At 42.5% G+C, this 25,704-nt stretch overlaps 3 protein-coding genes and 2 non-coding genes across 13 annotated transcripts in view; 2 read left to right on the top strand and 3 right to left on the bottom strand.

Moving 5' to 3' along the window:
* The window catches only part of CMKLR2 (chemerin chemokine-like receptor 2), a 36,302-nt gene extending 22,162 nt beyond the window's left edge, over nt 1-14,140 (top strand). For 2 of the 8 annotated variants that reach the window (XM_053661779.1, XM_053661832.1), the window contains 3 exons: nt 1,928-2,003; nt 6,767-6,833; nt 12,644-14,140. In XM_053661779.1, the coding sequence (XP_053517754.1) occupies nt 12,673-13,740 (1,068 nt within the window). In that variant the 5' untranslated portion in view covers nt 1,928-2,003; nt 6,767-6,833; nt 12,644-12,672 and the 3' untranslated portion in view covers nt 13,741-14,140. The remainder of the gene's footprint in view (nt 1-1,927; nt 2,004-6,766; nt 6,834-12,643) is intronic. The other 6 variants (XM_053661709.1, XM_053661632.1, XM_053661758.1 and 3 more) reach the window with 4 other exon arrangements.
* Nucleotides 14,141-22,050: 7,910 nt separating this feature from the next.
* EEF1B2 (eukaryotic translation elongation factor 1 beta 2) lies at nt 22,051-24,454 on the bottom strand. The gene is made up of 6 exons (XM_037166043.2): nt 24,275-24,454; nt 23,712-23,834; nt 23,236-23,362; nt 22,896-22,962; nt 22,374-22,499; nt 22,051-22,256 (listed from the first exon to the last, which is right to left on the bottom strand). Exons 1-6 carry the CDS (start codon nt 24,352-24,354, stop codon nt 22,102-22,104), a joined length of 678 nt encoding a protein of 225 aa, XP_037021938.1. The 5' UTR covers nt 24,355-24,454; the 3' UTR covers nt 22,051-22,101.
* LOC119064398 (small nucleolar RNA SNORA41) lies at nt 22,637-22,768 on the bottom strand. The gene has a single exon (XR_005085396.1). It is a non-coding gene; the product is annotated as a small nucleolar RNA SNORA41 (small nucleolar RNA).
* Nucleotides 23,043-23,121, bottom strand: LOC119064397 (small nucleolar RNA SNORD51). Its single transcript, XR_005085395.2, has one exon. It is a non-coding gene; the product is annotated as a small nucleolar RNA SNORD51 (small nucleolar RNA).
* A 444-nt stretch (nt 24,455-24,898) lies between the features above and the next one.
* Nucleotides 24,899-25,704, top strand: part of NDUFS1 (NADH:ubiquinone oxidoreductase core subunit S1) — a 28,909-nt gene continuing 28,103 nt past the window's right edge. Inside the window, exon 1 of one of the 2 annotated variants that reach the window (XM_037165955.2) lies at nt 24,899-25,007. The gene's annotated coding sequence lies outside the window, so the exon portion shown is untranslated. The remainder of the gene's footprint in view (nt 25,008-25,704) is intronic. The other variant, XM_053656761.1, reaches the window with a different exon arrangement.

A 25,704-nucleotide genomic window follows, 5' to 3' on the forward strand; every position in this document is an offset into this window, starting at 1 on the left:
TGTATCTCCAGGGCATAAAACATATAATAGATGCTCAGTAAATAGTAAATGAGTAAATGCCAATTTTAAACAACCATAATCTTTAGGAAGTTTTGACTTACACTGAGCTAAAGTGTTTCTTTCCCTCATATTCTTAGTTTCACTGTCTGGAAGGTAACACAGTTCCCTCTTCTGTAGGCAAGCCCTTGAGTCATTTAAAAAGAGTCAACCTGCCCTTTCTTTCCAGGATGAATGGCTTCCACCACTTCATTCAATGCTCCTCACATGATGTACTTTAAAGCCTTCTCTCCATCCTGTTCCCTCTGTTTTGGACAGTTTATTATTATTTTTCTTACATTATAATTCCAGAAAAGAATACAATACCCCAAGGTGCAGTCTGACCAGTTCCCATAGAGTTGGACAAATACTTCCCCAATTCTGTTAAAAAGTCCAAGGGAAAATTTTACCTTGTGTGTGTGTGTGTGTGTTTTAAGCTGCCTCATCTCTTTCTTGACTCACATTGAACTCATGGTCAAGGAGAAAGCTTGCATTTGAACAGAAATTTAGCATGTCTTAACGTCAGAACAAGTCACCAAAGGACACTGATATCTACTTTGGGTGAATAACAGCGCACATCCCACAGAAATGAAAGTGCAAGTGGTCGATCAGCATGCTTCCAGGGCACATCATGTTGACTGACGCCCTTCTCATGACTAGTGAAAAGGCACCAAACGAGCCATTAGTTCGTCCATATTACGTATCTCTTTCATGTTGGCTTACCAAGTCCATTTTAGCAAAACAGTTCAGGGCCTGTAACTGCTGCTTAAGCCTGTTACCAGCTGGGAAAACCTGTTGGAGGTGACTTGCTTTGTCCTGTAACTGGCGTAAAGTTCAAGGCAAGTGTTGCTTAACATGTGACTTCTGAGGTGGCGGAAGACAGGTAATTTCTAAAGAACACAGTGAACACCACCTTTCGGTCCCATTTTCAGGTCAGTATGGTAGAATTAGATTTTTTATGAAGTAATTGAATGGCCATTGTGAATTTCTCTGTTCAGAACCTTCAAAACATCTTAAATACAAGCTATAAACTAAAGTGTCTTCAATTCAAGATATCTATGGTTACTGTTAATTTGACTCTTCTTAGATGGTTTTAAAGATGAGCTTAGAATTGACAAGCTGTTGTGCTTTTAATAACTAGTCACATGAATTATAAAACACAGTTTCAGGGAATGAGACTTTAGGTCGAAATAATTTGTCTGACTTTGCCTTGTTAGAAAAAATTGGTGATGAACAAAAAAGATATAGGAATCTGTTCTAAAAGTAGAATTTCTATTTATTTACTTATAGAGAGACAGGAAGGGAGGGAGAAAGACAGGGGCAGAAACATCAGTGTACAAGGGATACATCAATCGGTTGCCTCTCCCACGTCCTCAGCTGGGGACCTGGCCTGCAACCCAGACATGTACCCTGACTGGGAGTTGAACCACTGACCTTTTGGTTTGCAGTTCAGGGCTCAATCCACACCACCACACCAGCCAGGGCTAAAAGTAGAATTTTTAAAAAGAAATATGATGATATCAAGTGGTTCGTTAACTGAGTTCCTTTCAAGTTCCCTATCAGGAAGTACACTGCACTGTGCTTCACTGAAGATATATTGTATAACTTGCATAGGCACCGAGATCTTTTCTGACTGCCTCATAGGGCATGATGGCCTGAAGAAGCACTCGGCTTTCAGGTCTCCAGAATACTGCGACAATTGGGACAGTGCAGACATATGCCTACATCCATTCTTTCTCACGAACCACCATGCTTAAGGACCTTCAGAAGGTCACTTTTATTTTCCTCAAGTAACAGACCTCTATTTCTGAGACAAGGTTGAGTAATATCAAATAGGAAAGAAAGATATGAAATTCATTAAAATTATTGACTGCAAATTTACTGTGTCCAGAAACAGGTTGCCAAATAATATCATTGAGAGCTCTCAGAAGCAGTTCAGCTCCTGGATTTCTACCCGTGGTCAGAGAGTAAGTAAATGGGAAAGATGGCATAATATAAAATGAGCTCAGACTAAAAGAAAAGAGCTGTTAAAGTATAGAAAATATAGTCATATGTTTTACCGTTGAACAAGTACCTTTTGCTCCTGCCTCGCCTTCCTTCTTCCCTCTCTCCCTTCCTTTCTTGGACAGGCAAGGAAAGAAAAGGAGAAAATAAAAGAGTTTTGAGCTGTAGGCACAAATGTTCTCTCTCCTGACTTATGCAGGCCTTACTATAAAGAACTAGTTAAGAAGTGGACAGTGTGTTTCCTCGGCAGTTCTACAGCTGTTTTAGGCACTGCCACATGTTTAGAACCTTTTCTCACAGATGTTACATTTTATGAAATGTGACTCATTCGGGTGGTACTGGTATCTTTAAATAAAAGAAATCCCAGAGGGCTGAATGATTACACAAGTCTTGTTCGCTCATAACCTGAAATACTTGAATATATGCTCCGGGGGTGGGGTGGGGGGTGGAGAAAAAGCAATAAGGCTTTGCTGTACTCACCGGTAAATGAATTAGAAAGTGCAATGATTCCAATTTCATTCTTTTCTCTGGGAGGAGTAAGGGAGAGACAATACTCTTGTTTGGGGAGGTTTTGTTTTCATTTGCAGAATGTTTCTAATTTGTGTAGGCCTTTTGTTTTGGATCTTGGTTCATATTTTTGATCCAATGTGCAACAAAAATTTACTAGACAACACATTTTGAAGACCCGCTCTCCGCAAAGCCCTGGGTGCGGTGCTCCTTGGAGGCATGGAGAGTCGGAGAAGGGTTAGATTGCACTGTCCTGCCCTCCTTCAGCTCCTCATAACTGTTTAAAACTGTGTGTCACCTGCCTTTTCCAGATGAGGCCCCTGGGGTCCCAGGTGGGAAGGTACACATCCAAAGTCATGCAGCTAGTGACATGCAGAAGTGACACTTGAACCATCTCTCCTCAGTTCCAGTGCTCGGTCAGCCTACCGGGCAAGCTGGTGCCCACGGACTCAAATGGGTCAAGTGCCCCGGCAGGTCAGGAACTAGGGTGAGGCAACTGAGGCAAAATTTTCACGGCTACCAAAAACCTTAGTAATCACCCTTGATGCAAAAGAATCCCGTGCTGAACAATATATCAAACTTTTAAATGAAGTCAGGATCCAACTCTGTGTGCATGATATAACCTCACTGCCCTCACCCTAATCCTGGCCCTATGTCATGCAATCTGAACTTTTGGGTTGACCAAGTGGACAACCAACAAGAAAATGTTCCCTTGGCTAGGAGAGTTGTAAGAAATCTCTGAATAGAAGGAAGTGTTCAGATGTTCAGAGATGGGTCACAAACTAGGCACAGTAGTGTACTTGGGTAAAATAGCTGTTTGTTTTAATAAAAGGCTGATACTAAAAATCATGGGGGGAAACTCAAGGTGTGATGGTGTCATAACTTCATGCTAACCTCTGGGGGACACCGTTCCCATAATGAACCAGGTCCCCTCAAAGGGCTCTGCTAGACAGAGGACAAAACGGGGCCCTGAGAGCCCTACAGTGGAGTTTGAGTGAAGGCCCTTGATCAGAACTAGGAAGTGGGTTAAAAGTTTTCTTCCCCTTTTTGATTTTCTTCTCTCTCATCCACGTCTTATGCCTGATGAGTCAAGCCAGGGCCTGGACGTGCACCATTTGGAAGCACCCTTGCCCTTAGAAGGCCAAGAAGAGATCACAGTGGGTTCCAGGAGGAACGGAGAGGCTCTCGGGCGGATGCAGCTCTCCATGTTCCCATTTGCCTGAGTGTCCTCAGGATCCAGATGCTGTGCGCTAGATAGAAGTTGGTTTCGATTCCTGGTCTGGCAGTTTGGTTGTTCACTTTTCTGCATTTTGCAGTGACTTTAACAGCAGTCAGGGCCAGCCCCAGGGACAGAATAGATTCTGGGTAAATGTGCGCCTCTGACACAATGCTCATACGCAGCAGTGACAGGGGCGCAAAATTAATAAATGTTCTCATAAGCTGGCTCTGCTGGGCCTGGAAGTGGGGAACGGTGTGGAAGAATCTGAGAAAGAACAAAAGTAGCTTTCTATTTCTTAGATGATTCTCAGCTAAGTTCCTTCTGTAAGTTCCTTCTATCTAGTCATCCTCATTTGCAGGGAAGAGCCGTTCATTTTCTTTGTTTGGTTTGTTTTGTTTTGATTCAGCCACAGGTACAGCTCAAGGGTGGGGAAGCAACACTAGAATTATTCTCTAAAGTCTGTCATTCTCAGAATCTCCACTATGTTAAACCCTCTTGAGAAAGGAGTCCTGTACTTCGGGTCCTTGAAGATTAAGAGCCTGAGCGTTTACAAATTGGATAAGAATTCTAGCCATGCCAATTTGCCAACTAAACGGTTTGCGAGTTCTTTAATTTTCCTCTTCTTCAGTTTACTGATCAGTAGAGAATAAGGGCTCAAGAATAATATCCGTTGTCATAGCTTCTTGCCCTTAAAGGCCCCCTGCACACATACGTCAGTGCCTTCTAGAGTGTCCCACTCGGCGACCGTTCAGGCTGAGCCTGAACCCCCTTAGCGCCTGCCCAACACAATCGATCTGTTTGGTTTGTTGTTTTGCAGGTTTTTAACATTCTCTGATCTGAGCAGCTGTAAGTTCATATTTCTAATAAGCCGAGATTTTCCTGGCTACTATGCCAACATTTTTTGCCCTAGCTTCCAACGCTGGAAACTCACAGAATAAACCCCTTCCTTTTCCCTCATCCTCACCTATGTGAGGATGGCTGTCAAACTCCTGAAGATCTCCCTTTTCCCTGATGCCTTCAGCTGTTCCAACAAAGACCCCGTCTCAAGTCTCTGCAGCCTCCTGAGTTTTTTCTTTGCGCTGCTTTAGTTTCCCAGTGGTCTTCTTGAAATTTGTTTTGCAAACCTCAACAGGCTAGTCCTAATAAGACTGACCATGGCGAAGTGGAGTGCTGAGGTTGCTAGCTTTGTTTTCATTATCATAAAATAATTAGAAGTATTCACAATAATAATTCTGGGACCCACTTGTTTGGTTATGACCAATGGGTAAGCCTTTCAAGTTGCTTTATTTTAGTTTCCACTACTCCGTTTTATCCTATACACCCTCCTGTCTCCTCCTAGGGGGAGAAAAAGGCAAAAAAATGTTTTCAGGCACAATCTGGTATGAATAGGAGGAAGTTCTAGAAACGTTGCCCTTCCCTCCCCACCCCCCCCTTTTTTTTTCTGCGGCCGTGTTGAAAAAGCATTACTGTTGCTATCAAAACAAATTTCCCATCCACCCCCCTCACCAAGTTCACTTACTACGTCTCTGAATGATGAACAGTATTGTTTTGTGAGTGGCTGCAACTTCAATGTATTCTGTAAGTTCCTTGACTATTGTTCCTTCTCCTTTAGGAGAAGAGCTGTCTCTTTCTTTAAGAAAGGAAATGTCTTGCTCCAAGACTTCTGTAAATGTCACTAACAATATGTGATTGAAAACCAAAACATACCTAGCGCCAAGTAATGATGAAATACAAAACAAAGGTATATTGTGGTAGCAGCACAAACTTGCGCTGTGTGCTCCAGACTTTTCTGAAGCCTAGCTCTGTCTGCAGAGATTTCAGGTCATGGTTAAAGATTCTAGACTCACACAGACATTGTCATGGTCAACCTTTAAGACAATCTTTAAACCCTGGGCGGTATCTATTTATGAGATGTTTTATAAACTGTTAGGTACCCTATTGTGACTGCTGCTTCCAGAATCAGTTCTTCAAGAGACATAACACTGCCCAGAAGATATTAGAAAGGATTAAAGCTTTAATTCTCACTGTTTATATGAGTGACAATATCCAAAATATAATCTGGGACAATTCAGATCTCCCTACAAAAATAAAGTGACACAAGTCCTGTCCAGTCAAGATTTCAGATTCAGTGGCCACATTGTTCCTGCTAAAAAAAAAATTACTTGTACACATAGAAATCCTTTTTCAAGGAAATACTGATTTGGGGGTTTCTTGCTGCCATAACCAAGGCTTTGAAACATTATATCATCAAGAGTCATGATTCTTCCCCAGACTCTAGAGAATATTTAAAGAGGAGCAAGATAAAGACCTAGATTATATCCTTTAATCAAAGGTGAATAAATAGCTATTTTTAAAAGACAGAAGTATGAGAAATACAGTGCTTCGCAGTATTACATTTTCTCACTAGTCTTGGCCAGATAACAATAGCAGTGGGGGGCTAAACACAGGGGTCCCCCAACTCAAACACCTCCAGAAGGCAGGCATACAACAATGTGTGAACTGCACATAGAGTCCATGTTTTTAGAAATATAAAGCCCACAAAACAAAACAAGTTTTAAAATCTCTATTTCAAATTTCTTACCCTTGTCATGAAGTAACACATAGAAGTCCCTCCGTAGTGTCCTGCTTTGGTCTTACACTGGTTATAATTATAGCTGCATCACTGAGCACACTCTATGTGCCAGGTACTGAGCTGACCGCTTTTTGAGGATTTCCTCATGTGATCATCACAGCAACTCTATGACTTAGTACTATTACTATTCCCATGTTACAAGTGAGAAAGAGACTGAGGTTTTGAGGTAGTAGTAGGTGATTTCTCTGAGATTCCACAGCCAGGAAAAGGGGGAGACGGGGATTTGAAGGCAAGCAGTCTAATTGCAGAGCTCATACTGCCTGATCTTTACATTACATCCGTGTTAATTATCTTACAGTCTGGGAAAGGAATTAAGCCTAAAAGTTTCACCTGCTTCAAAGTTCATCATTCCCTCTGCTCTCTCCCAGAAATCCACAGTCACACCAACCGCCCAAGTGGGGACACTAAGCTCTGGGTGGAGCATTAGAACCACAGGTCCGTAAGTAGGCACTGACTTCTCAAATATGTGTTGTGTCTTCTTAGAAGACTTTGTTTTATTGATTAATTTTAAAAAGAGAAAGAGAAAGAAACAATTTGTTGTTCCACTTATCCATGCATTCATTGGTTGTCTCCTATGGGTGCCCTGACCGGGGATCGGACCGGAACATTAGTGTATCGGGCGGGTGACGATGCTCTTGTCAGCTGAGCTATTTGGCTAGGGCTGTGCTGTGGCTTCTTAAACTGCCCAAGTGAAGAGGGTTAGACATGCAGGTCAGCTTGGAAGTGGTTTTTATAAAAAGACTTTGATCCCAGCAGAGTGAAAATAAGTATCATTTCCATTTTATTCAATTGTTCTTTCTTCTTTTTTTTTCTTTCATAAAGGAAAAACTCTCCCAACCTCACTGCCTTTTAAAGTGAATAAAACATTTGTATGCCCTAAAATTAGTTAGCTTTTCTGTTTGAGGTTGATTTTCAATGCCAACTCCATTAAAAAGTTATTGTGAATGACATACTCAGTTTAGCTAAACTTCCTGAAAAGTTCTGTTAGCTTCCTAAATGAATGTCTCTCAAATATCTCTCCCTCATCTTCATTCTCACTGTCACTGCTTAAGGCCCTTCCATCTTCGACTTCAATTGTGACAACCTTCTCCCAAACTGCTACCAGATGACGTTTATAAAAACAAAGATTCAGTCACGTTACTCTCTCCTACAAACCTTTTTATTTGCTCCCAACTGGCAATGGAGTAACATCCAAATGCTTTAAGCATGACATTCAAAGGACATCATTACCAGAACACTCCCCTTCGTTGTTGTCTCTTTTCCAGACAAACCCCCAAAATTCCATTCTTCCTAATATGCCAAGGAATATTGTCAGTAATGTTTCAGTGTTTGGCATGAAGCAATAAATGACATGGGAGCTATAGTTAAGCAAGCTACTTCGCTGTGAAAGGATAGGCTCCACCCAGGTTTGGGTGAGAGGGTGCAGTCTGCAGTCACTCTTCTAGCTCTTAGCAACCAGCAGTAGCCGTCAGTATCACACCCAACCTTCAGTTTCCATGTCAACCTCCATCGCTTGCCTTGGGTCAATAAACAGGGCATCTTTATAAAACACTGCTGTGCCTCAACACCTTCCAAGCAGATTGTTCATCCAAAGCGCAGAAAAATATTCTACTGGTGCCAAACATCTTGAGTACAGTCTGGGTGTAGGGTACAGTTTCTATTTGATAGTTAGTGGAAAATACTGAACAATGCCTCCAAATAACTGTTACCTGCCGCCCCCTGCCCTGCCCCACCCTGCACATGCATTTCAAAAACATCTCTCTTCCCTAAGAAGATAGCCCTTGAAAAATTACGTTTGCTTACCATATATGCTTGCTGGGTCATGGAGCTGTGATTTTTCACCAGAGGTTCTCTTTCATGTCCATTGATTCATTCAACTTATTCCTGTCATCAGTCAGAGGCCAAATACATGTTCCCTCAAGGGCCCCTATGGTTTTCACAGAAGACACATTTATTTAGCCCTTGAGTTCTTTTGTATTAGGGTGTCTGAGGAACTCTACATGGCAATCCACATAGACCAAGGTCATTGAATCCTTCTTTCTGTTCAAAGCAGATTAGAGCCTACATTTTCTTGAAATTCTATTAGGTATACATTTTAGCAGTGGTCCATGAAAACCTATCTGACTCAACATTATGGAAGTAAATTAAACCTCTCTGCATTCACCAAATGTTCTGCCAGAAGGCATCTTTGTGTTTGTCAAGGTAGATAAACAGAATGTTTCCCTTTACAGCCAAGCCTCGTTTAAAGGCACATTGAAAAGCTTAATGATACACATTACTACCAGATGTCCTCTCCCCAAGTCATCTGGATTTCTTAGACTATTTATCATTATACTTTCTGCCAGAACTCTTGCTCTGAAATCTATTTACTCAGAAAAGAATTTCAGCTTCACCATCTATTAAATCTGAATAGACCAGAAACCAATTTGTTTAACTCAATAAACAGTTCTGTGCTCCAGAAGTAGACATTTGCCGCTTAAGTATCTGGGTCAGTGTTACCCAGAAAGTGATAAGTTGGGTCCCCAGGACAGCTGAATCCCTGCAGGAAATAAGCCTCTTCACATTCTTTGGAGGCCAAGCCACAGACTTCAGGGATGGTTCTCTGACCTTTGCTCCACACCGAGCGTTTCTCACACATTCCTAAGAGACTTGGGTGTATCTGCACACATTCTTGTGCACGGTGCAGCCTGCCACGTACTGAAGTGGCTACTCCAAAGATTTTATAATCATGTAGATCTTCACTAGCCTTCATTTCAGTCAGAATATTTATTTGCTTTTCAGTATCACACATGGTTTAAGACAAATACAGTAGCTCTTTTCTCTTTTAAGTCAAGTCTAAAGCATCATTCTGACATTGTCACCTTGCCCCTTCAAGGACTTCCAAATTGACAAAACTAGACAACGTCCCAATGGAAAGTCACTGCCAGCCGACACCATTTGACTCTGTTTCATAAACGACAATGTTTCCTTGAGATCTGAACTCAAAGACTTAATTTTGCCTGCTCTCCATCTCCATTTCTGCTTACTGCCCAGCAAGGCTCCTTTCCACTGCCCAGAAATCCCTCCGCTTTCACCTGAGGCTGTGTTCGCACCCCCCGGTCTCCCTCCCTGCTCCCCACTTCTCCAAAACACTGGTGTATTGCCACGTGGTTGCATTGAGGATGAATTTCCCCATATTTTCTTTCTGTATCTCTTTTTGCTCTCTCTTGTCTCATCAAGAATGAACAGATAAGTATAACACAACATGATTGATGATACAGCCGAATTTCAGTTTTTAAAAGTTTAAAAACACATCTCTTTAAGTTTACACCCTTAAATTTTCATTGGCAGAAATGCACAAGGTTGCAAGATTTCTTGGTAGACCACATTTTTCCTTTGAGGTTGCAGACCTTATTTGGAGATTGCACTTTCACACACTTCATTTGCACTTTCATGTAGTTTTAATTTTTTCCAACAGTTTCTCTTCTTACACAGTATTAGCAAAGATTGCAGATTCAGTGCTGGCAGCATCTTAGAACATATCATAAATGTGCTATTTGGAAGTGGTGGTGACTGGGGCAAGTCAGAGAGTACACACCTCGTCTGAAGAGGAACGCAAATGCCATTGGAAATGCAGGCCCATTCCTAACAGATATTATAAATTATCCAGAGAAGCTAAACAGTGGAATCTTTTTTTTGAAATCTCCCAATATTTAAATATTAACATCCACATCAAATATTTTTAAAACATGTTTCAATTGAATTAAACACACCGATCACCAGTTTGCAAGCATTGTAAGGTACAGTTGGGGTGTAGCGGGGTGGATGGACCAAGCTGAGCCAAGACTCTGAAATGAGAATGCTCCCAGGAAAAGGGCAGATTCACCAGCAAGAGGCAGAGGGAAGGGGCTCAGACTCGGCTCAGTATGTGTAGGTCAGGGTGTCTCAACGTCAGCCTCACTGATCTGGGGGATAAGACCATTTTTCCTCTGGGGGGCTGTGCATTCTAGGATGTTTAGCAGTACCCCTGGCCCCTATCCACAAGATACCAGTGGCACCCACCTGCCCCTTCCCTCATCCCCTGTCGTCATACCCAACAGTGCCTCTATATGTTGCCAAATATCCCCTGAGAGGCAAAACTGTCCTGTGTTGAGAACCATGGGAGTAGATTTTGTGGCATAAGAAATGGGAGTTGGTGGCGGGGTGTTGTCTCCTGGGTTGGTAGGTGAAGAGTCCAACCAATTGGGAGCACAGAAATGTGGAACCTGAAAGAGAGCAAATGAGAAAAGTCATGGAAATGTGGTAATAGAGGTCAGCATTCTCCCAAGGACTAGCAAGAACTAACGATAGAGCAATCCAAAGCTGGACCGCCTGGAGAAGGCCTAGGAACAAAGCAGTACCCAGCTACTTAGATTGGAGAGTGGAGCAGAGGTAGGTCTATGGGCCAGGAAGACTCCCAGGTTATGCTTTGAACCAGGAACATGGTTGAGTTCACATTTAGGGCAGAGCACAACTCATAAGGGTTGAAAGGTCCAAGCTGTAGGGATTAGACTGATGATGAGGCAGGGATATAGGGGTCTTCTAACCAGAGATGACAGGAAACAGGACGAGGGTCATTTATCAGGGAGGTTATTCACCCTTCCCTCTGATGGACCAGGGGCTTTGTCCTGCTTCAAAGAATAGCTCTGGGTGCACTCTCACTCCCAGGAGCGTGTCCATGCCTTTCCCTTCCAGCTCTTCTTCCCCGCACAAGAGTGCATCTCCTAAACTCTAAGGGACCCCACAGGACTTACAGCCAGGGGAGTAACAGGCAGCAGCAACTTGTCCCAGGCTGACGCCCCGAACCTGTCTCCAAGGCCCCCTTTTCTCCGACTTTCCAGCAAAGCCAAAGCGGCCGCCTGGGCTCTCTCCTGTTGCTTCTTCTGCCCTGAGCCCTTCTTTGTTTCACTGTCCCCAGCTTGAATAAAAGTATTTGCAAAATAATAATGAAAAAAAATAGCTCTGGCCCTAGGTGCTGATTTATTATTTTGTTTTTCTTACCAAGGTCCTCCTTGACAACTCTTAATAGAAACCCAGTTAAGTTAGGAACTATTTTTTCCAGAGAAAAGAAGCATTGTCCTAATTTCTGTAGTCAATCTTCTGTATCAGTTGGGCAGAGAATAAAGCGAAGGTTTCTGGGGAGGCCGTTGAGTCTTAAACCTGAGGGTTTGCCTCAAGGGCAAGTCATTCACAGGGGCCAACTCAGAGTATCTATTTCTGTTTTAATGTATAGCTTCCCCCTTTACTATTGAAAAGCTCAACGTTTGTTTTTCTTTTTTTCTGCTGTGGTTTCAAAAATATATGTTATTTATTTATTTATTTTTAGAAAGAGGGGAAGGGAGGGAGAAAGAGAGGGAGAGAAACACTGATCTGTGGCTGTCTCTTGCACACGCCCAGTCAGGGACCTGGCCCGAGCCCCAGGCATGTGCTGTGACCGAGAATCAAACCGGCCACCTATCGGTTTGCAGGCCAGGACTCAGTCCACTGAGCCACACCAGCCAGGGTTAAGAGCTCCACGTTTCTAAGAATTCGCCTGTCCCAAGAGTCACAGACTTGCAGCTGGGTTGACTATGGCCCACAGCTATTTTGTTTAAAACAGTAATTTAGAACTTGGAAACTTTTCACATTAAAATATAAATATCCAGCAATTCTTCAAAAACTCTGGCAATGCTAAGTGCTCATTTCCCACATGGAAACAAATGGCTGGAACGGACTAGCTGCTGTTCACTGAACGCAAGTCCACTGCTCTTCGGTTCACACAGATCCCATGGTCTCCCGACCTGGACTGCTGCACCCATTCAAGTGTTCTGCTCCTGGAGACATTTAAATTATGAAATAAAGGGCAGAGGGCATTCACTCTGCCAGAACAGCACAGGTCTGGTATCATCACAACTACTCCTATGCTGCCTCTTATTTTCTTATAAAGCCCCAGTCCTACCAGCCCAGCATAGTCAATTGCAAAAACTCTCACATTCAGTTTCTGTGGTTAAAAAGGGTTTTCTTAAATGCACTGCCTGTTCTCTTTGCCTTGAAAACTTGCTTTGAGAATTATCAGTACATCACCGAAGTCCACCAAGATTTGGACATTAAGAATATAATCACAAGTACTACTCAGACATCTATTATTTCCAGTTCCTGAAATGAAATATTTTTATCCTTATGTTCCTATTCACTGAACATTTCTTGTTCTTTTCAAAATGGTTTTCTTTTTAAATTTGCTTCTATAGGTTTCTTCATCCTCCAGCTTCTCAAGGTCATGGAAGATCTAGAAGAAACATTATTCGAAGAATTTGAGAACTACGCCTATCCCACGGAATATTACTCCCCAGACTCTGATGTGGAAGAGAAAGTACCCCTGGGAGTGGTTCACTGGGTCTCCCTCGTGCTATATTGTTTAGCATTTGTCCTGGGCATTCCAGGAAATGCCATTGTCATTTGGTTCACAGGCTTCAAGTGGAAGAAGACAGTCACCACTCTCTGGTTTCTCAATCTAGCCATCGCAGATTTCATTTTTCTTCTCTTCTTGCCCCTGTATATCTCCTATGTAGCCATGAATTTCCAATGGCCTTTTGGGCTCTGGTTGTGCAAGGCCAATTCCTTCATTGCCCAGCTGAACATGTTTGCCAGTGTCTATTTCCTGATGGTCATTAGCCTGGACCGCTACATGCACTTGGTCCATCCTGTCCTAGCTCATCGGCACCGAACCCTGAGGAATTCCTTGATTGTTATTGTACTCGTTTGGCTTTTGGCTGCTATAATGGGTGGTCCTTCCCTGTACTTCCGGGACACTGAGGAGCTGAATAACCACACTATTTGCTATAACAATTTCCACAAGCATGATCCTGACATCGCTTTCATGAGGCACCATGTTCTCACCTGGGTAAAATTTATTGTTGGCTACCTCTTACCTTTACTAACAATGTGCATTTGCTACTTGTGTCTCATCTTCAAGGTGAAGAAGCGAAGCAACCTGGTCTCCAATAAGTATTTCTGGACCATCGTAGCTGTGGTCCTGGCCTTTTTTATTTGCTGGACTCCTTACCACCTGTTCAGCATTGGGGAGCTCACGATTCACCACAGTAGCTATTTCCACCAGGTGCTGCGGGCTGGAATCCCCCTCTCCACGGCTCTGGCATTCCTCAATAGTTGCTTGAATCCCATCCTTTATGTCCTAATTAGTAAGAAGTTCCAAGCACGCTTTCGTGCCTCGGTTGCTGAGATACTAAAGTACACGCTGTGGGAAGTCAGCTGTTCTGGCATGGCGGGCGAACAGCTTAGGAACTCAGAAACCAAGAACTCGTGTCTCCTGGAAACAGCCCAGTGAAACACTACTCTTCACAAATCAGGATCAGGCTTTTGTGTGGGTCTCCTGACGGATGCTTTCAGATGATCTGGTCCCAGGATACAGAGCTGGCCACAGCTTTTTGTTGTTGTTTTTGGTTAGTTCGTTGGCATCACATTTTTGCATAGATATAACACTTACGAAAGATTTTCATTTTTTCCCCTGCTACTTAAATTATGTGTCATTCTTGCTGATTATACTATAGTGGATTAATCATGGGTGTTGAGGCAAGTTCGGTTATTATTTTATAAATCTTAACAAATGTCTGTAAGTCCTGCATCTTAATATTAAATATGTTATTAACTCATTTCAAAAATGATAAATTAAGTTTCCTTAAGCTTTTTAATTTTGTACAAGTAACCTGTTAGAAAAGTTCTTAAAATGCAACGTGTATACATCTTAATTTCATGTAACCTTTGTGTATACATTTATGAATTAAACTAATAGTTGATTATAGTAATTAGTTTAAAGCATTTTTTCCAGTTGATAATTATTAATGCTTCGTAAACTGCCCCAAAATCTAGTTGCTTAGAAACAACGATTTATTACTATGCTATCTCACAACTCAGAGTTGGGAATTCGAACAAGCACAGAAGGGAGGCTCCTCTGTGCTTTGCCATGCCTGGAACCTCTGCTGGACTGCAGTGACCCAAGTGGCTGAGGTTCCCAGCAGCTGGGGCTGGCTGAGCAGCTCTCTGCCCTTCCCTCTTCTCTCCTCTCCTCCCCCCGCTCTCCTCTCTTCTTTCCTCACACAGCTGTTCCATCATGGTGCTTCTGGGTAGCCAGACTTCTTATACAGCAACTAAGGGCTCCAAGAGACCGAGGCAGACATTTCTAGTCCTCTTAAAAGCTATGCTCAACACAGACAGTGTGTCACTTCCATTGTACCCTATTGGTCAAAGCCGTCATAAGCCTTTTATTTCTATAATAGTCTTTATATAGACACCGGTATAAAACCAATAAAGCAGACCTGGCTGGTGTGGCTCAGTGGATGTGTGGGTTCCGAAACAAGAGGTCGCTGGTTCAGTTCTTGGTCGGGGCACATGCCTGGGTTACGGGCCAGGCCTCTGTTTGTGGGTGTGTGTGAAAGGTAACTGACTGATGATTGATGTATCTCACACATCAGTGTTTCTTTCACTCCCTTCCTCTCTCTCTAAAAATAAATTTTAAAAATCTTGGAAAAAAAGGACTAATAAAACATACCTTTAAGTCAGGTGTACATCTGTTGCATAATAGACTGTAAGAATATTTTGACCTGTATTCATTAGTCCATTTAGCAGATAAGGGAATATCTAAGAGGTATGCAAAGCTAGACAGGTATTGTGAGGGGTGCCAACAACCATAAGGTACTTATAGCTTACAAAGTGAGATGAAATTTTCATAGAAACGGTCACAAAACAAAGCAGATTGTACTAAGTGCCACAGAGAGCTAGAAAAGCACACATGGTTCTGAGTGCAGAGAGCTGGCATCAGCGTGGAGGTTAGGGGACACAGGGAGTCTCTGTCCCTGCCTCTGGGGTTCCCTGTGGTCCTGTTCCTAACTTTTGTCTCCACTGGCATCCTGGCCTCCATGAAGATAAACTCTGCTACTCACTGCAATTTAAAATATATATTTAGCCTTGGTTGGTGTGGCTCAGTGGATTGAGCGCTGGCCTTCGAACCGAAAAGTCACCGGTTTGAAAGCCAGTCGTCGGGGCACATGCCTGGGTTGCAGGCCAGGTGCCCAGTTGGGGGCGTGCGAGAGGCAACTGATGGATTCAATGTTTCTCTCTTTCCCTTTCCCTCCCTCTGAAAATAAATAAAAAATATTAAGAAAATAAAAATAAATAAACATATATTTAATTTTCTACAATTTCTCTATTTTAATTTGGACGTTGTGAGGGGAGCTTTGTTATTTCTTGAATCAGTATCCTTTTAAATTTCGTATCTTATTACTTTCATCTACTATCAGGTCATGTATTGTCTATGTTCTTTACTATTAGCTCCATGCAACAATCAGGTCTGGTTTTGGAAATTATTCCAAAAAATGTGTGGCATAGCTCAGTCTACCTAGACTTCTGCTATTCCTAGACCTCGTGGTTTCTGCTACATCCAGGATAGGGTAAGGGGAGGAAGGGAGAGAAAAACTCTGTGAGCTTCTGGCCCTCTGTCCAGCACTTACCTTTTCCTCCACCCGAGGTTTGAGGTATTCCACTCTGGGTTCCCCTTGTCCCTGGAGGAACAGGTCCTGGGTTCCCAGAATCAGGAGAAAAGCTGGAGGATGTGAGAAGGAAAAAAAAGAGAGAACTTCATCCTCTCATCCTTTTGGAGCAAATGGAGACTCTCAAGGCTATGGAAGAGAAAGGAAGGCTGAGGAGCAGCCGAGGGCAGAGGAAAATGAATGGAGCAGGGGGTTTTCTGGAAGTTACATTTCAGGGCAGTGCTTCCTGACCTTCGTGGGTGAGGAGTTCATGCAGAGCCGTTCCACACACTCAGTTAAGTGGGCACTCGGTAAATCCAGGGCCCTCGAGCTTTCCAGTGGCCTAAGGAAATAGTCAAGATCTTAAAAAATAATGATTGGCTCTAGAATACAAAAAGGAAACTTGAAAAGTCTAAAGGAATACTTAATTGCATGCCATAAAATATACCTTTATATTGCTTGGTCAGATGAAGTATTTAGTAATTATATAAAAACATATATTTAACATGGGATTTCAATGTGTCAATGCTTGCTATGAGGCATGGAGCTTCCCAAAATAAAAGTGCTTTCAGAAGGTCTACGAAGGTCTTAGAGGAACTTTGAATCCATGTGAGAATCTAATGAAAGTCATGGGTCCTTTCTACAGAAACATGCCTTTAAGTAAAATACCAGGGAGGCCTTAGACGCCAGGCTAAGAACTCCAGTTTTAGGCGTTTTTAAAATAGCTGGTAGCAGGCATGTTGACAGGAACTCACTAGGAGAAATCAGCAGCCAGTACAGGCGTTTGCAGCAGACACAGGACATTACTTTTATTCTCAGTTTGAGGGAAGATAAAGGAGTAACGGAGGACCCACGCTTAGACCCAGGACTGGGGACTCCAAGCCGCCTCCCCCAGCAGGCAGACTTGGTTAGTGAGGCTCTCCTGAAGGATAACGATGAAGAGCAGGATGAAGGACAAGAAAGACAGAGGCTGGAGCTGGACAAGCGGCACAGCAATTTGGGGGAAAAGCGAAGGAGCTTGATGCCTAGTTGGCAGGAGAGGAAAAAATCCCAGGAAGCTCAGGGACTGGGGTATAGACCCAGGGAGACCTGCCTTTTCCTCAATGGAAGGAAGCCCTTAGGAATATAGTGCAAGTCCCAAGGCCTCTGGAGGCAGAGTATCTGGATTTGAATTGTGGCTATAACACATCCTAGCTCTGTGATCTTGGCTAAATTCAGATTTCCAGACCTCAATTTTCCCCATTTGCAAAATGTGGATAACAATGTTTTCTGCCACACAGGGTTATTGTGAAAATTAAATGAGTTGCTGTAGGTATATTTATAGAGTATTCCCGAAAGCACTTAAAGTGGTACTTAGCCCTATAGATAGCTACCTGATAAAAATTACCTGGTATTAAACTTACTCAATGAAACTCCTACCATAGTCTGACATAGTAACAGCTTGGTAAATGTTAGATCCCCTTCTCCTTTTGAATGAACATAAAAATCTCATAGGAGGCACACAGACAACTTTAAAACAAGACAGTTTATAAGTACTATAAAAGAATATATGTGCTGGGAGGCTGCAAGGCGCAGGAAGGAGCAGAATTTAAAAAGACTTCTCGCAAGAGGTGTTTGAAGTGCATTTTGAAAAATGACTGCCATGTGACAAAGTGCAGGTGAGGAAAGAGGTTATTTTAGGTGGATGGCACAGCAAGAACAAAGGTAGAGACTGGAAAGCATGGGCTGTGTTCAGGGGGGAGAATAGTCCCGTTTTACAGGAACAAAGTGAAAATAGGAGATTCAGAGTTGGTGTCAAACTTGGAGAGTAATCCATAGTTCTTCCCTTTGCTTATGTATGGGCCGTGGGTCTTTCAGGATGAATGTTTAGAAGTCCGTCGACATTCTCTTTTGATTTTCACTTTCCTGAACGTTATACAGGCCAGTGAAATCCCAAATGACAGACTCTTATTTGAGACATCTGAATGCAACTATTATCAGACGGGGCATGTGACGAGAGAATGTCTGTTTATCAGTCTCAGTTTCCAATTTAGGTTTACCCTTATGTGATATCTTCTCACGCGCTCTAAGTGAAGATATGAAGTGCTGCTGAAATAGGATTAAATTGTATAAAAGCAGGGATGAGGAACTTTTCCCACTCTATTACCAACACATTATTGGACTCTGAAGACCTGGATTTGAGGTCTTCCTGCTCTCACTGGATGAATACCCAGGTACATCACCTTTCAGAGCTCAGTCTAACCTGTAAATGGTGATAACAGTGCTGGCCTAATCTCCTAGGCTTATAATAAAGTCCAAATTAGACAACATATAGGAGGCATTTATCTGTATATTTTACTTTTTTATTCTAAGGAAAGTAAGTGCCAAATGGTATTTGGAAAAAAATGACGCATCTCAAAACACTAATGCAAACTCTTTTTGTATTTGTATCTTTGTCTATAAGCTTATCTTCTGATAATAACAATATAAAATCAAGCATTTTTTCAATGTTGCTAGAGTCTCTATTTTTTTAAGTAATTCTATTAAGCTTATAAAGATTTTGTTGAGCATATATGCCATCGTTTAGTCATTTCTATTTATGGTAGGATTATAACAGGCTAATTTTCCTGCTTCCATCCACACCATCTCTGTTTCCCCATGAATGCGCCAGCCTATTATCCAAATGCCTCACAACCTGGCTGGACCCTGTCTAATCCAACACACTGGGAAATGCAGACGAACTGGTTGAATGGCCTCCAGAATGTTCCTGGGTTTATCGTTCCGCCTTTCATACCCTCCTGGGACATTCTCTCTCTCTCTCCTTTTAACAAACTAGTCAAGGTCTATCTAGTTTAAGCTCTGATTTCTCAAAAAAACTTTTCTTCAATTCTACTTTCTTGTGAACTTTTGGATACCTGCTTAATCACAAAATGACTTTCATACTTTTTCAACAATTTTGTATGTGTTTGAACCACCTCCCTAGGCATTTTCTTTGTATTTTTTATAGCAGCTAGGAGTGATGCTGAATGAATCATTTTTAATTCCCTCCCACACTGTACCCAACCCTGTGCTGGGGAGGCTGAACCTGAAAAATAAACAAGGTTTCAGTTATTGTAATCATGTATGGGGTATGCAAATAGAGGTGGCCACTTATTTTCCCTGTCTTCCACTCCAAAGACAGAAACAGAAAAATAAAATCTCTTTCTCTACATACACCTATGTCCTCTGAGACTATGGGTTCAAAAACAGTTCATTCAGTATCCTGGTTCACATGTAAATGTCAGCATTGCTCATAAATAGCAAAAAATTGAAAGCAATCTAAAAATCCAATAAATAGACTGGTTACATAAGATGTGAAACAATGGATTATGTAACTTAAAAATGAGGAAGCTTTTTATGTACTGATATGGAATATCCAAAATATAGATGACCTCCAAGGTATTTATCTGTTTCTACAGACAAAATGCCAAGTGCAGAACTGTTTGTGTTGAATGCTGCTGTTAGTCTGTATGCGTCTGCTCAGACCAGCCCTGAAAAGACCCAAGAAGCTGGTGGTATTAGTTGCTTTTATGGAAGTGAACAGGAAGTAAACAAAGATTTCATTGTATAAGCCCTTGAATTTTGAACTATGTCAATGTATTATCTACTCTTTAAAATATAAAATTAAAAGATACTATTAAATATATTTATTATTCAAGGCTGTGAAGTCAAGCTGTGGTCACATGTGTCATCAGTTATGTTTTTTAAAAAATATATTTCATTTACTTATTTTCAGAGAGGAGGAAGGAAGGAGAAAGAGGGAGAGAAACTCCAGTGTGTGAGAGAAATAGCGATCAGCAATCAGTGGCCTGTCTCTCCCACACCCCCAAATGGGGGTGGCCTGCAACCCAGAGGGGCACCCTGACAGGGAATCACAGCAGCTTTTCGGTTCACAGGCAGGCGGCACTCAATCCACTGAGCCTCACCAGTCAGGGCTTTTTTCAAGATTTGTAAGACAGCTGCGGCTTGAACTCACCATGCTGAATTTTTAAACACCTTTTAAACAAATTTTTAATCTTTCGTTTTTTATCACTAATATTTGTTGAAACTTAATGTTTTGGTCAAGCTACTTAGTACCAATCCCTTTAATATGTCAATGCCTAAATCATTTTTGCTACTATTCATTAGTTAATCTCTCCATAGCATTTCCAGAACCCACTGATCTGAATCTTTAGAAAATGAGGCGCTGCCCTCTGCTGGCTCTCATGATACTAACAACCTGAAATTTTCTCATGATTTTAGACCGGGGCTTGTTGGACTAAATTGCTCAGTGAAGATGATTTCAATCTTTAGTACATACACGTCCAGTTAAACAAACTTTCTTTACAATTTAAACAATTTCCACACTCAAGGTAGTCACATATAAAGAAAATCAGATTTGAGAGGGGAAAGTAAAAACAGCATTGACTGCTTCAGCTAGGAAACTTCTGACCTCAAATCACTTCATCTCTTTGGTCTACAGAGACCTTTAGAGGTCAGCAATTTCCAAGCTCTTCTTTTATAAAAACTACTGTAAAAAAATAAATCAAATGTCATATATGTGGCAAATTAATGAAGATAAAACTGTTCCCAGGATGTGACTATCCCTTAACGTCCTGCCTTCATCTCAGCACATTTACCTGCGGTACCACCTCGCTTGGTGCAGAAGTACTTCTACCCCAGTGGGTCCGTGGGTCCAGATTCCAAATGAGAAAGATGCCCCACTTAGCCCCACTCACCGTCACACCCCACCCAAGCCAGGCTTTCAAAAAAACCATAGCCTGGGAATCAATTAGCCTGGGAATCTATCTATATAATCTCCCTCACACCACACAAGGCTACTACTCAAAACACACTCCCCAACACTTCTCACTTTCTCCTTTGTATAGGGTCAGACATGATTGCATCTGGGCAAATGGTTAATTCATGAGAAATTCTCGGAGCCCTTCCCTTACCCTGTTACCCTGCTTTGTGTTAGGTGTCTTTTAGTAATATTGCACGTCCACATTTAACCTCTGAAATTGTGATTTCTCAGTCACAAGTTAACAACCAGCTTGAAGATGCTAGGTTACTTCATTAGACATTTAGGTCTAGTCTGTCTCAGCATGAAATTCCTTTTAACTCCCAAAGTTTGACTATCCCACAGAGAGTAATTGACATTATTCACCAGGTGCCCAGTATTGCCCAAGTAAGAGCTTTACACTCATTTGACATGACTTAGTTTAAGGTAACCCTAATATTCCCACTGAAGAAACCTAGCTCAGGCAACTCCTTGCAAAGCGCAAGGTCTGAACCATCAAACCACAGGGCTAAACTCTTAACCCAAAATATCCATAAATGAAGTTTTTAGCTCACCAATTTCTCTTAAAAATAAGATAGGAAAACTTCAAAGTCATAAAAATGGTTATCATCATGCACTGCTGAAGACATCACTAGTTAAATACAATTATACTGAGATTAAGCCCATTTAAATCAGTTTATAAAATCTGTAACACCTACTTACAGAGCTTTTGTAAGAGGTAGTTTCCCTCTTTTTTTGCACTTAGTCTAACAATACTGACCCAGCCCTGACTGCAGTGGCCCATTTGGTTGGGGAATTGTCCAGCAAACTGAAAGGTCACTGGTTTTTTATTTCTCCATCAAAGCACATGCCTGGTTTGCAGGTCTTATCCGTCAGGGTTGAATTGACATTTTGCTTCCTCCCTTAACCTCTCTCTAAAACCTTAAAAAAAAAATAACCCAAATTTACATTACAAATCACACATTCACCAAATTACTAAAAATGGAAGGAATATAGTTAACCCTTTAAGATGGGTTCAAACTCTGTAGATCCACTTATATGCAAATTCTAAACTGTAGTCAGTCCAATGTACCCTTGGGTCTTGCATCTCTGGATGACGCAGAGACAGAATGCGTGGATTGTTTTCTGCTATTTTATGCAAGAAACTTAGTATCCATGAGCAGTCCTGGAACCGATCCCCTATGGAGAGCTAGGGACTAAGTTTTGGGGGAACAAAGATAACCACGAACTTCTGACCATGTTGGGGGTTAACACCCCAACCTCTTGTATTGTTCAAGGGGCAACCATACCACCCTCTTATTAAACAGTCAAGAGCCAAGCTTTTTCTTTCAAGCTTTTATTTAAGGGCAACAATCCAGGACGGACTTCAGACCTTGTTGAAAGCAGCCACATCCATGGACTGTACATAGTCCTCAAAAGCAGTGATCCGCTCCTCCAGCATGTCTGTTCCAATTTTATCGTCTTCCACTACACACTGTATTTGAAGTTTTTTAATTCCATACCCCACTGGAACCAGTTTAGCTGAAAAGAGCATTAAGAAAAATCTTAGACAAGTACTATTCATTGGCAAATGTTGAAACCGCGCAAATTCCCAACGTCAATTTCAGAAACAAAACAAAGAGCAAAGACTAAACTCACAAGAGCCCCAGACCAAGCCGTCTGCTTGAATGCTCCTGACACACTCCTCTAGTTTCGCCATGTCCGTCTCATCATCCCAAGGTTTCACATCTAGTAAGATGGAAGACTTGGCAACAAGCGCGGGTTCTAGAAAAAAGTGTAAGAAACAGCATTACTCAAATATTCTACCATCTTTTTTAACCTAATTAATCCAAGACACATGACAAACCATCTGTTACAAAAGGGATCATCTCTCGTTAGCTACACAGAATACAGAACACATCCTGTGTCTGTCACACACGTGCCCACTTTCTGCTTTGCTAAGAAAGAGGTGTTAACTGTGTAACAGTTCCTTTCCCACAGAGGAATGCCACAACTGCCACCGTCAGAACAGCTGCAGACCAGTAACTGTGGAAATCTGAAGACCCACTTCTACAGGTTTACTGACCTAGTTGGTAAAAATGGAGGAAATTACAGATTAATCTTTGAAGATTATTTATACTACGATGAAATGAAGACAAACACAATTATAAAATGACCTACTTTTGGCTTTCTTTGACTCATACTGTGCAAGGCGTTCTTCTCTTAGTCTTTTTGCTTCTTCGCTTTCCTGTAAAGAGAAAATTTAATTCATTTCACAAAGCTGGTTGTTCGTCAACTTAAAGACAGTGGGGTCATCATAGCAAAGACCAGCTTTATCAGAAAAATGCAAATCCATCACGACATCAGCCGAAAGATGGTGATTTGATTTCATTCATCATGTAACCAGTGAGAATTTTTAAAAGGCAGGTAATAAAATGAAGCCAGGATCCAAACCCAGGCAATTAGGCTACAGAGTCTGTGCTTAAGCACAATGATATACTTATACCAATTTATTCCATACCTCCTCATCATCAGATCCAAAGAGATCAATGTCATCATCATCGTTACCATCTGTAGCTCCACTTCCTGTGGTGTCTTCCACATTAGCAGGGCCATACTTGCCCAAAGCTTTCTTCACTCCAGGCAGGCTTTAAAAGGATAAAAAAAACCAAACTATTAAACCGTTAAGTAAACCCTTATTATTACAACATTCCAACAAAACTAAAGTAGCCTGAGTCCAATTCTATCAAGTGAAAATCCTGAGTTAAAGCTTAGAAGTGCCCTGACTGGTGTGGCTCAGTGGCTGGGCACCCTGCAGCAAACCAAAGGTTGCTGGTCTGATTCCCAGTCAAGGCACATGCCTGGTTGCGGGCCAGGTCTCCAGTTGGGGATGTTTCTCTCCTTCTTTCTCCTTCTCCTCTCTCTGAAAATAAATAAAATCTTAAGAAAAGGTATAGGAAACATTTCTACTCACCAGATAACCAAAGATAATCTTACCTGGCTTTTTCCTTTTCATAGGACTTGATGTGGTTGTACCAACGTAGGGCATGATACAAATCAGCAGGTGGTGGGCCGGAAATTGCTTCAAATACTGCCACGTCTGCTTGTGATGGCACATACCTGCCAACGACACAAAAGTACATGGGACTTTAAAAGTTTTGCCACAAACACCATCAAAGAAAAGGACAAATGCTTCCTCTCTCAAATTTATTATTGGAGTTTCGTCCAGTTATTACCGGGTTACCTAAACTGCATCAGATCCAAAGAAAATAAGCTCCTGAAGGTAAAGAACCCTCTGTTTTGTTCATCCTAAGGAATGCCTGACACTTGATAGACCTCAAAGGTTGCAATCTCTAACGCACACCTATAGATTTACACTTACTGACCTAACACGCAGAAAAACCTGAAATCAGGTAAGTCATTTTAAAAGGCACATTTTTTACCCCTTTTCCCTTTGAGGCCCCTACCCTAAGGGGGCGGAGGCCGGGCTGCCTCTCCTCCAGCCGCAGGGGACAGCGCCACGTGGTCTCGGGCGCACCCGGCCCAGCCCGTCCGCTTACCCCTCGATGTAGCTCTTGTCCGCCAGATAGTCGTTGAGCACCTGGAGACCGGCGGGGCTTTTCAGGTCTCCAAAACCCATGGTGTCGGCTGACCCAGGAACCCGGCGGCAACAGAGGAAAGAGGAGCGCGGGCTCACAGGCGCCGAGCGCTAAAAAGGAAAGGGCCGCAAAAAGCCGGAAAATCCCTTATATAGAGATGGAGGCGTTTCCCTCCGCCGCGCCCGCCGGAAGTTTAACGTCAAAGTACGTTAACCTTTTCATTCCTCAACGCAAAAACCCGGGCTCTGAATTAAATGGCCCACCAATTTTCCGTGGACCTTTCTTTGTGGATAGAAATAAACTAATAAATGGGGCATTGCTTAAATTAGTACCTCCTCGACCTCCAGATATTTACAGTACCCGCCCCCTCGAGCACCGGAGACAACCGAGGAAGCTCCGTCAATGCCTCCCCGTTACTTCCGGCGGAACCGCGGTCCAGGCCTCCAATCCCGGCCTCCTCCCGGCTGTCACGCCGTTCGCCCCGCCTTCTGTCAAACTGACGGAAATGGCCGAACTCAATCTAGCGGGGAGATTGTAGAATCTGAAGTTTCTAGTCCCTCCTGGCTTCCCGTTCTCCAGGCCCGGCGGGCGGAGTTAGCCAGAGCCGCCATATTGAATAAGCAATCGGGCGTCTAAGGGGGTCGGTGTGTTGCAGACAGTTCTGCAGAGCACCCTCGGAGGCTCTAGGGAGAAGGTGAGGTCATGTTTGGGTGAGAAGGTTGCGGTACCTCGGCCACAGGAGTTTCTTTCTTAACAAAGCTGTCTTCTTTGGCCCAGGAGACTCATTCTCCTCTTGTCCTTGAAGTGGGCGCCCCGTCCCACTCCGCCTCCCCGGGAACCCTTGAGAACCGGCGGGTGAGGCCCGTGTAGCCACGGTTTCTGGTCTGCTGCAGACGCAGAGAAGAGGTTCTGGAGGCCCTGGGGATTGCTGGCCTGAATGCAGGCTTGTGGGTGACCTTCCCTCCGCAGGGGAAATGCAGGACATGCCCCTTTCTGGACAGGAGGTCGTGTTGTTCCCTGGAAGAGGACCTGTATCAAGTGACAGGCCTAAAGACTGAGCCTTTCTTTTAAAATTATTACTTAGCTGGTACAGCGCATCATTGTTTGGCCTCATTACCATAGCAACCGTCCATACCTATGATTGTTTCTTTTGTTTGTTTTTAGTTTTGTCCACTGGTTGCATTGGGCAGTACTTTTTATTATTTTCACTGGTGGGGAAACTGAACGAAAAGATATAGAAAAAGTTAGCCCAGGGTCGCACTGGGAATAACAAAGCTACATTGTTCAAAAGTTCTTGGGATTTAATGCATGTACAGCACTGTAAGATTGGATCAGACAATTGAGGGTTCAGAAAATGTAATGTGAACAGTTTCCGATGAATAAACATCAAG

This window comes from Artibeus jamaicensis, unplaced genomic scaffold (assembly GCF_021234435.1).
Source record: "Artibeus jamaicensis isolate MK-2021 breed Jamaican fruit bat unplaced genomic scaffold, CSHL_Jam_final contig_1015, whole genome shotgun sequence".
In the NCBI taxonomy this organism is placed as follows: domain Eukaryota; kingdom Metazoa; phylum Chordata; class Mammalia; order Chiroptera; family Phyllostomidae; genus Artibeus; species Artibeus jamaicensis.

Coding starts and splice junctions, on each gene's coding strand:
- EEF1B2 (XM_037166043.2), bottom strand. CDS start 24,354: ATGGGTTTTGGAGACCTGAAAAGCCCCGCCGGTCTCCAGGTGCTCAAC. Junction 23,835..24,274: donor GACAAGAGCTACATCGAGGG/GTAAGCGGACGG, acceptor TGTCGTTGGCAG/GTATGTGCCATCACAAGCAG. Junction 22,500..22,895: donor TGAGTCAAAGAAAGCCAAAA/GTAGGTCATTTT, acceptor ACTTTTTTCTAG/AACCCGCGCTTGTTGCCAAG.